The sequence below is a fragment of the Telopea speciosissima genome, chromosome 3 (genome assembly GCF_018873765.1).
Source record: "Telopea speciosissima isolate NSW1024214 ecotype Mountain lineage chromosome 3, Tspe_v1, whole genome shotgun sequence".
NCBI classification, from domain to species: Eukaryota; Viridiplantae; Streptophyta; class Magnoliopsida; order Proteales; family Proteaceae; genus Telopea; species Telopea speciosissima.
In genome coordinates, this window is record NC_057918.1 from 70072214 (window position 1) to 70083252 (window position 11039).

General features: G+C 40.5%; 1 protein-coding gene across 1 annotated transcript; it reads left to right on the forward strand.

The window, feature by feature from the left end:
* Positions 1 to 1180: 1180 nt before the first annotated feature.
* Positions 1181 to 10752, forward strand: LOC122653517 (probable serine/threonine-protein kinase PBL26). Its single transcript, XM_043847369.1, has 4 exons — positions 1181 to 1301; positions 1442 to 1592; positions 1859 to 2250; positions 9956 to 10752. Exons 2-4 carry the CDS (start codon positions 1472 to 1474, stop codon positions 10337 to 10339), a joined length of 897 nt encoding a protein of 298 aa, XP_043703304.1. The 5' UTR covers positions 1181 to 1301; positions 1442 to 1471; the 3' UTR covers positions 10340 to 10752.
* The last annotated feature ends 287 nt before the right edge of the window (positions 10753 to 11039 follow it).

Consider the following 11039-nt stretch of genomic DNA (forward strand, 5'->3'; position numbering starts at 1 on the left):
CTCTCAGGCTATCTTGAAGAATTGAATGACATTAGATCTCACTCCAGCAGCCTGTGGCTGGTGGAGTGGCTTTTAGCTCGGACAGCAGCAAACGAAATATTTCAATTACTCTGTTTCTCGGGAGGAACTTTGTCTGATTAAAGGCTAGCTGCTGTTCTTTTTGTTTTCTCTTTGAGCTTCTAGCCTATTCCTGTACACTTATTCCCTGGGCTATAGTTCAGAACCACATAAATAATGCAGCAGTACCTCATGCAGATGCAACGCATGATGGATTTTTTTACCACTCAACCTCTGCCGCCATTCAGATTTGGCGGGCATATGGCGCCGGCCTTGTGGTCGCGGGTGGAAAACCGTCGCTCGCTGGCAGTTTGGGAGCCACCGCCCCTATTTTTGGCCGCATGGTGTTGCAGGTCTCCAAGAAAGAGAGAGGGGCAGGAGGAGAAAACAGGGTTAAAAGGGTCATTTTTCTTTTGTTTTAAGTTTTAAGTTTTAAGTTAACACCGTTAGTGAATAGGGGTGCGATTGTAGTTTTTTCAAATCTTTGGGGTGGCATGACTTTTTGGCTAGATGTTCACATTTCTAAATCATCCTTTTTCTCCTGACATTTTCAACAAACGTACTATTTCTGATTTTTATTTCAAGCGCTTAGAGTTTTGCCTATGCATGGATCTACAATTTGATGTCTCTAAATTCATGAGAACATTCCCCCTAATTCAGAGTTGGGACCTGTCATGGCTTCTAATGAAATAAATTTATGTGTCTCAAAACATGAAGGAGCTCTAAATTCATGAGAAATTATCTCAAAACATGAAGGAGCATCTTCCAGCGTTCTCTTTATTTAAAATATTACCATCATTTCATATAAAATGGATCAATCACAATTTCTTAGTATTAAGTTGACTGGACTGGAAGTGTTAGATGGATGGCAAGAAAAATAAAATTGTAAGCCAGAGAAAGAAAGCTCATCCGTTTTCTTAACACACGAATATGAAGTGGATCAAAAAATGAAACTGAATAAAAATTCAGATGATTATGTTGGCCTTTGTCAAAGAAAATTTTCAGTTCTATTAGCTTTGTTGTTCATGGATACTTAGTGCTACATTCTTTCTCATGCAGACAATAAAACAAAGGCAACAGATAAAAAGGATGATGCTAACAAAGCTGCAAACAGTAACATTGCAGCACAGACTTTTACTTTCCGTGAGCTGGCCTCAGCAACGAAGAATTTCCGGCAGGAATGTTTAGTGGGTGAGGGTGGATTTGGAAGAGTCTATAAGGGGAAACTTGAGAATACCGGACAGGTAATACTTTTACTTTTACTTTCATTGCTACATTCTCTCTGTCTCTCTCAAACAGATTTGGAAACATTTTTCACCATTTTTTTTTTTATCATTGTGATCAGATTGTAGCCGTGAAGCAGCTGGACAGAAATGGATTACAGGGAAACAGAGAGTTTCTTGTTGAGGTTTTGATGCTGAGTCTCCTCCGCCATCAAAATCTGGTCAATCTTGTAGGCTATTGTGCTGACGGAGATCAGAGGCTCTTGGTTTATGAGTTTATGCCATTGGGATCTCTTGAAGACCATCTACTTGGTATAGTCCTCTTGTTTCTCCCATATCTTTTGACCTTAGAACAAATTTTCTACAATAACTGGTGATTTTCATGTAATATACTGTTTATTCAGTGTAACTAGTATATCCTATTATCTTCTTCATTCCTACTCTTCAACTGACCTTCCAATTTTAATTACCTAATATGAATCACAGTTGTCTGGCCATGTGGCATCTTACAGTATTTATCACTCAATTCAGTCCAACAAAACTGCCTAACTACATAGTTCTCAACTTTTCTGCTGCAGATATTCCACCAAACCAAAAACCACTAGGCTGGTTTACGAGAATGAAAATAGCTTCAGGTGCTGCTAAAGGTTTGGAGTATTTGCATGATAAGGCCAACCCCCCTGTTATATATCGAGATCTGAAATCATCCAACATCTTGCTAGACGAAGATTTCAATCCAAGACTCTCAGATTTTGGCCTTGCCAAGCTTGGACCTGATGGAGATAAGACACATGTATCATCACGTGTGATGGGGACATATGGTTACTGTGCCCCAGAGTATGCAAGAACAGGTCAGCTGACAGTGAAGTCGGATGTATACAGTTTTGGAGTTGTTTTACTGGAGTTAATATCTGGACGAAGAGCCATTGACACCACTAGGCCAACAGATGAGCAAAACCTAGTTTCTTGGGTATTTCTCATTCTTATCATTTGTTTTCTTTCTTTTTCTGCTAAAGTATTACTTTTTATGATTAGAACTTGTAAGGGGCCCTTTCCACCTGATGGGTCTAGGGTCACCGTACAGCAAGTATAAAACCCTAACCCAACAACAGGACCGGTACTACTGATTCACAACAAGGAAAACTCTTCTTAACTGCAGCAATAAGGTAGTATTAATATTAGATGACAGAATAGGGGACCAACACAACATTAAACCATAGATAGTCTTCAGTCCAGAGACTGGTCTAACGCTGCAACAGTACAGTTACAATAATGGCCACCTGCTGTCCAAATTAGTAACTAAGAAAACCCTTGTTCCATAGGTCAGAATACTGTCAATGTATGTAAAACAGTAATTAACAGTCACGGTAAGACATTCCCACACTCTTGGTTGCAACAGTAAATCAGAAACTGAGTTAACAGAATATCCCTCAAAATAGAAACTAATGAGGAACGGCAGTGATAGCCCCAATGTCACGGTCATTCTGTTGGCACGGCCGTGGCACATGGGTTGGCACGTATAGGTGTGCATGGTGGCTCGAGGATGGCTTGTCGTGGAGCATAGTTTGGCATGGCAGTGCTTGGATGGGAAGTCACTTGCCTAGTGATGTTCTGTCATTCATTAATATGACAGAATGAGGGGGGGTCCATGTCTACTTCTGGAAATCTATAAAAAGCATAAGAGCTACCTTGAGGAAGGATGGTGTGCCTCACCCTCCTTGGTGCCATGGCTCCTAGCATGGCATTTTGACACGTTACAAGCAAGGCTTGGTGGGCATCGTGGCTTTCACAGGTAACGCATTGTGTGCGAGGTTGGCCTTGCCGTGCATGCATCTCAACACAGGAAGCAGGCTGTGGGTGTCTCCTCTATAGGTTTGGTTATTGACGGGTTCAATGTACAATGGAAGACATTTGTATGGCATACCACCGGCAGGTGGAGGTTTGGGATTATGATGCTACTAGCACTATCCGTGCGTGCGACAATGGTACATGATCTTGAGCGAGTGGGCTATTTGTGTCTTGCATGCAGGTGTGCCTGCCCTTGCCAAGGTACTAAAACTCGGAACTTGACCCCAACTCGACCCTGGGAAAAACCGAGATCTTGGTCGAGTTGGTGCATTTTTTTTTCAACTCGAAACCTGGTTTCGATGGGTTTTAGACATAGTTTGGGTCTGAAACTTGGATTTGTTGGAAAGCTTTCAAAACAAAGCTTTATTGAAGGAAGCTGTCTCTATTAGAAAACAAAGCTTTCCAACAAATCCAAGATTGTTTAAATCTGATTTATATTGAAGGAGTTATGTACCGGTCAAACTTCATTTGGTGTTCGCGAATGCTGTCAAAATCGCTCTGAATGAAAATATTTTTTTGGACATGAAAACAAATGAATATTTTACCGCACTTTTGGTTTTTAGCAATGTTTTACCATATTAAGATTTATGGAATTTTTAGATTTGAGAAAAACCCCAGCATTAGAAAGTTGAACATTGCATCTATCGCCGAAAATCCAATTTTTTTTCTTGAACTGGGGGGTTGACTTTTTTTCCTTTTGGAATTTGATTTTTTAACTATTTTTATTGGATTCAAATAGGGGGGTATTTGCTTATTTATGAATAATATCTAAAGTAAATGAAATACAAAAGCATTTACTTAAATGATATTAGGCATAAATAAGTGTTTGTCCTGTGTCTGTCCTGGTTTCTGGCATAAGTATCTGTCCTGGTCTCCCACTAAGTGAAACTCCTATTTGGACTTTGTTTTTGCAAAATCTGATAGTGTCATTGTGTTTAAATGGCCTAAAATAGGCTGAATACCAAGTTTCAGACCCAAACTATGTCTAAAACCCATCGAAACCAGGTTTCGAGTTGAAAAAAAAAATGCACCAACTCGACCGAGATCTCAGTTTTTCCCAGGGTCGAGTTCCGAGTTTTAGTACCTTGTTGTATACCAAGGTTTGCATAGATAGGTGTCTATATACCAAGCTTTCCCACCGAGATCTCGAATTGGGGGGTTGACATTTTTCCGTTTGGAATTTTTCAACTCGTATTCCATCTCGTCTCAACCTCCCAGAAAACCGAGATCTCAACCTCGCGAGTTCTCGAACTATGGCCCTTGCAGAGCTTGGGTTCGGCTTGCTTGGGCATATCCATGTGGTGCTATTAGCCAACAGTGGGGACAGTGGTGGCACTACATGGGTGAGTGTGCCGCAGGCTTGGCAAACCTTCGGCTGCATCGTATCATTCGACTGGGGCTGTTACTACACCTTGGGCATAGTCATGATGGTTGGCTTGGTATTGCCTTGAGTTGGAGTGGCAGTGTGGCACTAATGATGGGCTGCACAACGAAGGACAATTGGGTGAGCAGTGAAGCATCAGTGTGGGTTAGGTCGAGCGAGCGTCGACAAGCATTGTTCTGTCAATTGTTGTGAAATCAGGTTGGGTGAATATCAAGATGGTTTGAATGGGCAAATTGACTCCGCTAAATATTTTACCGTGACATAAAGGCCACCACTGATGGGCCTCAACTCCCAGTCGAAGGTAGGGTATAGGGAGACCTTCAACTATTTAAAAACACGAAGACCCTTTGTTGGTCTCTGCTGGCTGGCTTGATGGGCCAAGCTTGATGGGCTGGTTGGTGCTGGCTCGCTGATCTCTTCAAGCTCCACCGACATGCATCAGCTCTCGCTGGCTTAAGAAAAATTCAACCACAAGTTTTTGACATTTTAGAGATTAACTTTGTATGATGACTATCTTTCTTAAGACCGTAACAAAACTCCGGCGGCTCCTTGAAGTTGGGGATGTAATCTTGAAGTCGAGGAGTCTGTTATTCGAAGTACTTTGGTGGAATAACGAACTCTATGTGCTCAACTTCAAAATCAAGTGTATAATTGGATGTAGTGACCAGTCCTCTCCAGTTGCATCCTTTCTATTATGTCAAACTCCAAAGTAGTTCTGAGTTGTTTAGGTTCTTCATCTATGTCATATTCAGCCATCTCAGTTGATGGGACCAAGCACAAGACATGCAATCCATGAGCTTCCTCTTCATCATCTTCATTGTTATTAGCCAGTTTCTCTTCAACCACATCGTCAACTGGGACTCCATCATGGTATTCCATAGCTGGGTTGGCTTCAGTGGCAGCTATGATGGAATTCATTGGGCATTGATGGAAAATTTTGGAATAATGGCTATAGTTGTGACAATGATAACACTTGACCTCATTTCCTCCACCCATAGGTGGAGGAAATGAGGTCAAGTGGGAGCACGTTTGTCTAACTGTAGGACCATCTGAAATAGCACTACTAGGTGTCCTAGTATACTCCCCTCCAGGTTGGGAACCAAGTCTCCTCACAGATGGTTTCAACAATTCCTCAGCCCATAAAGCCTTCTGAAAGCAATCTTGGATATCATCGATGTCAACCACGCCAAGCTCTCGCCGAATCTCCGGCGGTAACCGGTAACCCCAACTTGAATTGAGAAAAAAGTTGTGTATCATTCTCCTAAATCCCCGTCCGCTACTGCTATTTGGAAAGGAATCTTGGCCAAATGCTGGCCTTCCCCAAGAAGAATCCTCCCTTTCTCTCGAGAGTGGATATGGATTGATATGACATTTGGAGGCTCTTCTATCTGCAACTCGGTTGACAAGATGGCTTTTTGTGCAACTCTCAACCATATTTGGATGGAGCGTAATATCAGGAAATGGACCTCCAAATCTTGGTCCTACAACCAGATTTGAGATTCCATTTCCTTCGAAATTAAAGCAAAGTTATCGTTTGCTCCTCCTTCTTCTTGTATTGATTCCCCAAGGAACAGGCAGATTGTTGTATCCTTGTAGCTACTAGCCGTCTTATCTGAGTGGCGGTTTTGTTTCTCCCCCTTTTGGGGGCCCTTGTAAATCCTTTCTCCCTCTTTAGTAATGAAATTTTTATTCACCCAAAAAAAAAAAAAAATCCCCGTCCGCGAAACAAGTGAGTCGATTGTTGCATTTACTTAGTGACTGTAAGTGTGCCTTGTCTCAAGAAATTTAACTGATCATGCAGTCGTGCCCAGAAAGTTTATGGAAAGTACAGTACTTGCCTTTCTATTCTTCTTTCATCTCATCCCAAGTAGTGGTGTTCCGGTGTTGTACCTCAAATGTGTAACCTTCTTTCTTGATTATTCCACCTCTCCCTTGCTGGCCCGATAAGTTTTGCACGCACTAACTTCATCTTCCTTGGTTCTGTCAGCTCAGACCACTCAAAATAATCATCCAGAGCATTCTACCAATCATAGAAATTTTGTGGGTCGGAGTTTCCACTGTATTCTTTCAACTCCAGTCAAATCCTGTGAGAATCATCAAAGTGTTTATGTTGTCCACCATTGCCACCTTCAAAGTATGACCTCATATAATTCTCAAAGGTAGATTGAGGTGTGTGAACTCTCTGTGACCCTCTACCTGTAAATCTCTAAGTGTTGTTAGCTGTAGAATGAGTGGGCTGTCCCCCTCCTACCCCTAGATTTTCAAAGCTACCTTGTTTAGGGATAGGGGACTTATCCGTTGCTCCATGGCTGTCATCCTTTCAGAAAGAAGTTCTGTTCTGCTGACATCTGTTGCATCATCTCCAATGTATGATTTAAAGGATCATGATTCATGAGTCGAATTTGGGGTCCTTGTACTGCCCTCTGCTATGGCTCTGATATCAAATTGATGGGTCTAGGGTCACTAAACAGAAAATATAAAATCCAAACCAACAACAGGATCGATGGTACTGAGTTATAGCAAGGAAAACCCTTCTTAAGAGCTGCAATAGGGTAGTATTAAGCTTAACAATCAGACCAACAGAATAGGGAACTGACAAAAGATTAAACAACAGAATAGTCTTCAGTTCAGAGACTGATCTAATGCACTGCAACAGTACAGTTACTGTAATGGCCACCTGCTGTCCAAATTAGTAACTAAGAAAACCCTTGTTCCATAGATCAGAATACTGTCAATATGATGTAAAACAGTAATTAATAAACACAGTAAGACATTCCCACACTCTTGGTTGCAACAGTACACTAGAATTGAGTTGACAAAATATCCCTCAAAATAGAAACTAATGAAGCAACAGCAGTAATAGCCCCAAGGTGTAGGGTATAGGGAGGCCTTCAACTCTTCAAAAACTGAGCCGCATCTGATGATCATCTGATAGGAATGTGAATCAAAATCAGAAACGTAAGACTCAGAGAGTAGGAATGTCTTACTGTGTTTATTACTTACAGTAAGACAGTATGACTTAAATAGCCATTGGATGGACTTAAAAGTACTGTCAAAGGTGGCGATGGATAGGGTGAACAACATTCTAGAAGTTGGGCTTCAGTTAATGGATGGATGAAGAAATATCACCGCTTGAAGTTTGCTGCCAGAAATCTCCAAAACAGTAGTCCTGCAGGTGTATCCTGGCTTCCAATCTTCAGGTTCTCAATGGAACTCGATGGACCATGGTAAAGGCATTAACAGAAACATAAATAGTCTTCAATAAGTGATTGGGTGTCTCCAACAGATCACATTTGCAGAGTATACAAAGAAATTGAAAAGGAGAAAATAAAAGGGGAAGAAGAAAGGAGGGGGATATGACCAAGTCTTCTCTCCTATGGCCTTGGTCAGTCTCTCACCTGACCTCGGTCTCTCACCATAGCTGAGTCTCACAGCAAACAAAGCAGAGCTTCTTTTTTTTTTCCAATACTTCAAACCATGGGATGTTGTATGGACAGCCCCCCTTTCATTGAAACAGAAACTAGATCCCTCCTTGCGTGAGAAAGGAGAGCTCCTTACAATATGGCAATCCTTTAATTAGAAATTAAATACAAAAGCGAAACTAACTTGTAGCTAAATAAAAAAATAAAAATAATCCTTAAATTAATAATTACGACATAAAAAGAATCTATATTAAATTAATGGGTAAATTACACGTCACCCCCTGGTTTTCAAATGAAACTCAGATCACCCCCTGGTTTTTGAAAAAACTCAAACCACCCCCTCTACAGTAACGGTGCTAGTCTGCTGTTAGTTATTGGTGTGAAATGACTATTTTACCCTTGTACTAAAACATTAGAATTAAATTTACAATACTACCTTTCCTTCATCTTCAACATTGGTCAAGGGTAGTTTAGGGATTTAAATTTATTTAACTGGCTGACATCATCACTTAACAGCATAAAACTAACGGTAGGGACTAATTTGTCATATTGGGGTCTAAACCAGGGGGTGATTTGAGTTTTTTCAAAAATCAGGGGGTGACGTGTAATTTACCCTATTAATTATTACGACATAAAAAGAATCTATATTATAATAGAAACTAAATAAAACAAATAAAAATCCTCCACGCAAGGACTGTCTAGCACAGTAGTGGGCCTCAATCTGGCCCACGAAAGTGGACTAACAGCTGGCCCAAAGGTCTCAGTTGGCTGCCTTGATGGGTTAGGCTAGATGGGCTGGTTTGTGCTGGCTCTCTCATCTCTTCAAGCTCCACTGACATGCATCACCACCCAGTTGGAAATGATAAGATTGAAATCATAGGCTAGTTTTCTAGTAGACAGGAAAATTCATTTTGTAGACCCTATAGAGCTTGGATGAGTCAAGAAACTTATGAAGCCAACCGCTCATATTTTCTAATAAGCAAGATGTTGTTTTCTGTTGGTTTTGCTTCCATCAAATTAGATGGATGGTTTATTCTGGGCAAGTGACTTATTTTTCTGTCAGAACTTAGTAGGTAGGGTATGTATGAATGCCTGGATTTTCCTTTTTCCATTTCCAATTTACCATTAATCTTTATTTGACTAGACATAAAGACTGAGTTTTGCATGGAATGGATGGGCATACAACTTTTTTATCATGACTGAGATCTGTAACCTTATAGAACCCTTGGTTGCAAGCCAGGTAAATTTCAAGGGAGGTTTATCCTGGGTCTTTCAAATTACACTACATGCTAGAAACCAACCTCCCCCACCCCAAAAAAAAAAAAAAAACTTGTATCTTTAAATTAAGATAAAGATGTTAACTCTTTCTGAGGATTTCCATGTGAGAAAGGCACATTTTTCCAGAAATTAAACATAATCTTTGGCCTGAGATGCATCGACAAGAATCAAGACATAATGTTAAGAATTTGACACATCTTCGCATGCGTGAATGTGTCTGTCCACCCAAAATTTGTTTTCCCACAGTTAATGGCATTACTATGCCACAACTATGGCAGCTATTAAATCTATCATTCATTATTCACTTATCCATATATCTCGTGCTATATTTGTTCACGAGTATCATAGATGCATTTGAAAACCAGGTTTCCAGGGCTGCTATTCTTCCAGCTTAATTAGCTGTCCAAACCAGCAATGCTGTGTCACATCTATGTCTAGGCTCAAATTAATAGTTTGGAACTTATGCCTGTTATTTTGAGTCATGAATTGTGCTTACTTGATCTCATGGTTGTTTCTCTAACATATTCCTTCCTCCAAAAAAAAGGGAAATCATTTTCAAAAGTGAATTCTGTTTTGTTTTATGACATCTAGTGTTTCCTTCATTCATTCCCTTTGCAAGGATTCCTAATTCCCTAATAGATCAGAACCTGGATAAGACTTTAGTATAGATAATTTAACCTTTGAATGTAGCTTCAATCCATTCTCTTGACTTACCTTGGTGAATACCGTACTGCATTGAACAGGCACAACCCTTTTTCAAAGACCCAAAAACTTTCCCAGATATGGCTGATCCACTCTTTCAAGGGGACTTCCCAGTGACAGGTTTGAATCAAGCAGTCGCAGTCGCTGCCATGTGTCTTCAAGAGGAAGCATCAGTTCGTCCCTTGATGAGTGATGTTGTCAGTGCTCTCAGTTTCCTATCAATGGCTCCTGAAGAGGGGGTACCTCCACCTTTTCCTATTTCAAGTTCACTTTCTAAGGAGAAAGCACCAAGTGAGGATGGAGATCAACAGGATGAAGACAGCGCAGACGAACGCCAACTAGCTGTAGCAGAAGCTATAGAGTGGGGTTCAAATTCAAAGGAAACCCACACAAGTGGTCAGGATGGAAGAGTTCATTCATTGTAAAATATATCCATCCTGTCCTATGATTATGATGAGTATACCGAAATTCTATTTCCCTCCTCATTCACGGTCCTTTCCTCCACAAATCTTGTATCTCTCAGTATAAGAATCATATTTTGGTTATAAGGTAGCACTAAGTGATTAAGCGAGGATCAAATATATACATGGGAAGCAAGATTTCAAGTGAGGTTCGCTTCTCCGGCCATTTCATGTTTAATTATTCTAAGTTTTGTGAAGAGTAGATGAATTTGATACAACTTGGTTTTGGATTCCAACCCGGCAGTGCATCTGTTGAACACTCAAATGTAACCTTGAAATCATACCATGCAAAGTTATGCATGCATAACTGCATCAATGGGCTACTTTTATTGGCACATTAGCCGGAAAATGAAATAAAATGTTAAGGAATTGTTTGTTTGTATATGAATGTGTGTTTTGCTTTTTCAATACAAGATGAACTCCAAAACAGCAGTTTGGTGAGCTTCTTGAGTATTACTGATATATGTTCGTCCATGTACTAAACCATGTCTTCATTGAGGAAGCTGTCTCTTATCTTGAGAATAACATATATTCATAGTTTTCTGGTAAACCCAACCCCTCCTCAACACCCCCCCCCCCTCCCCCAAAAAAAAAAAGCCCATCAGAAACTTGCAATCCAAACAAGCGTTAAGGAGTGATACTTGTTTTATGGTATATTGATGAA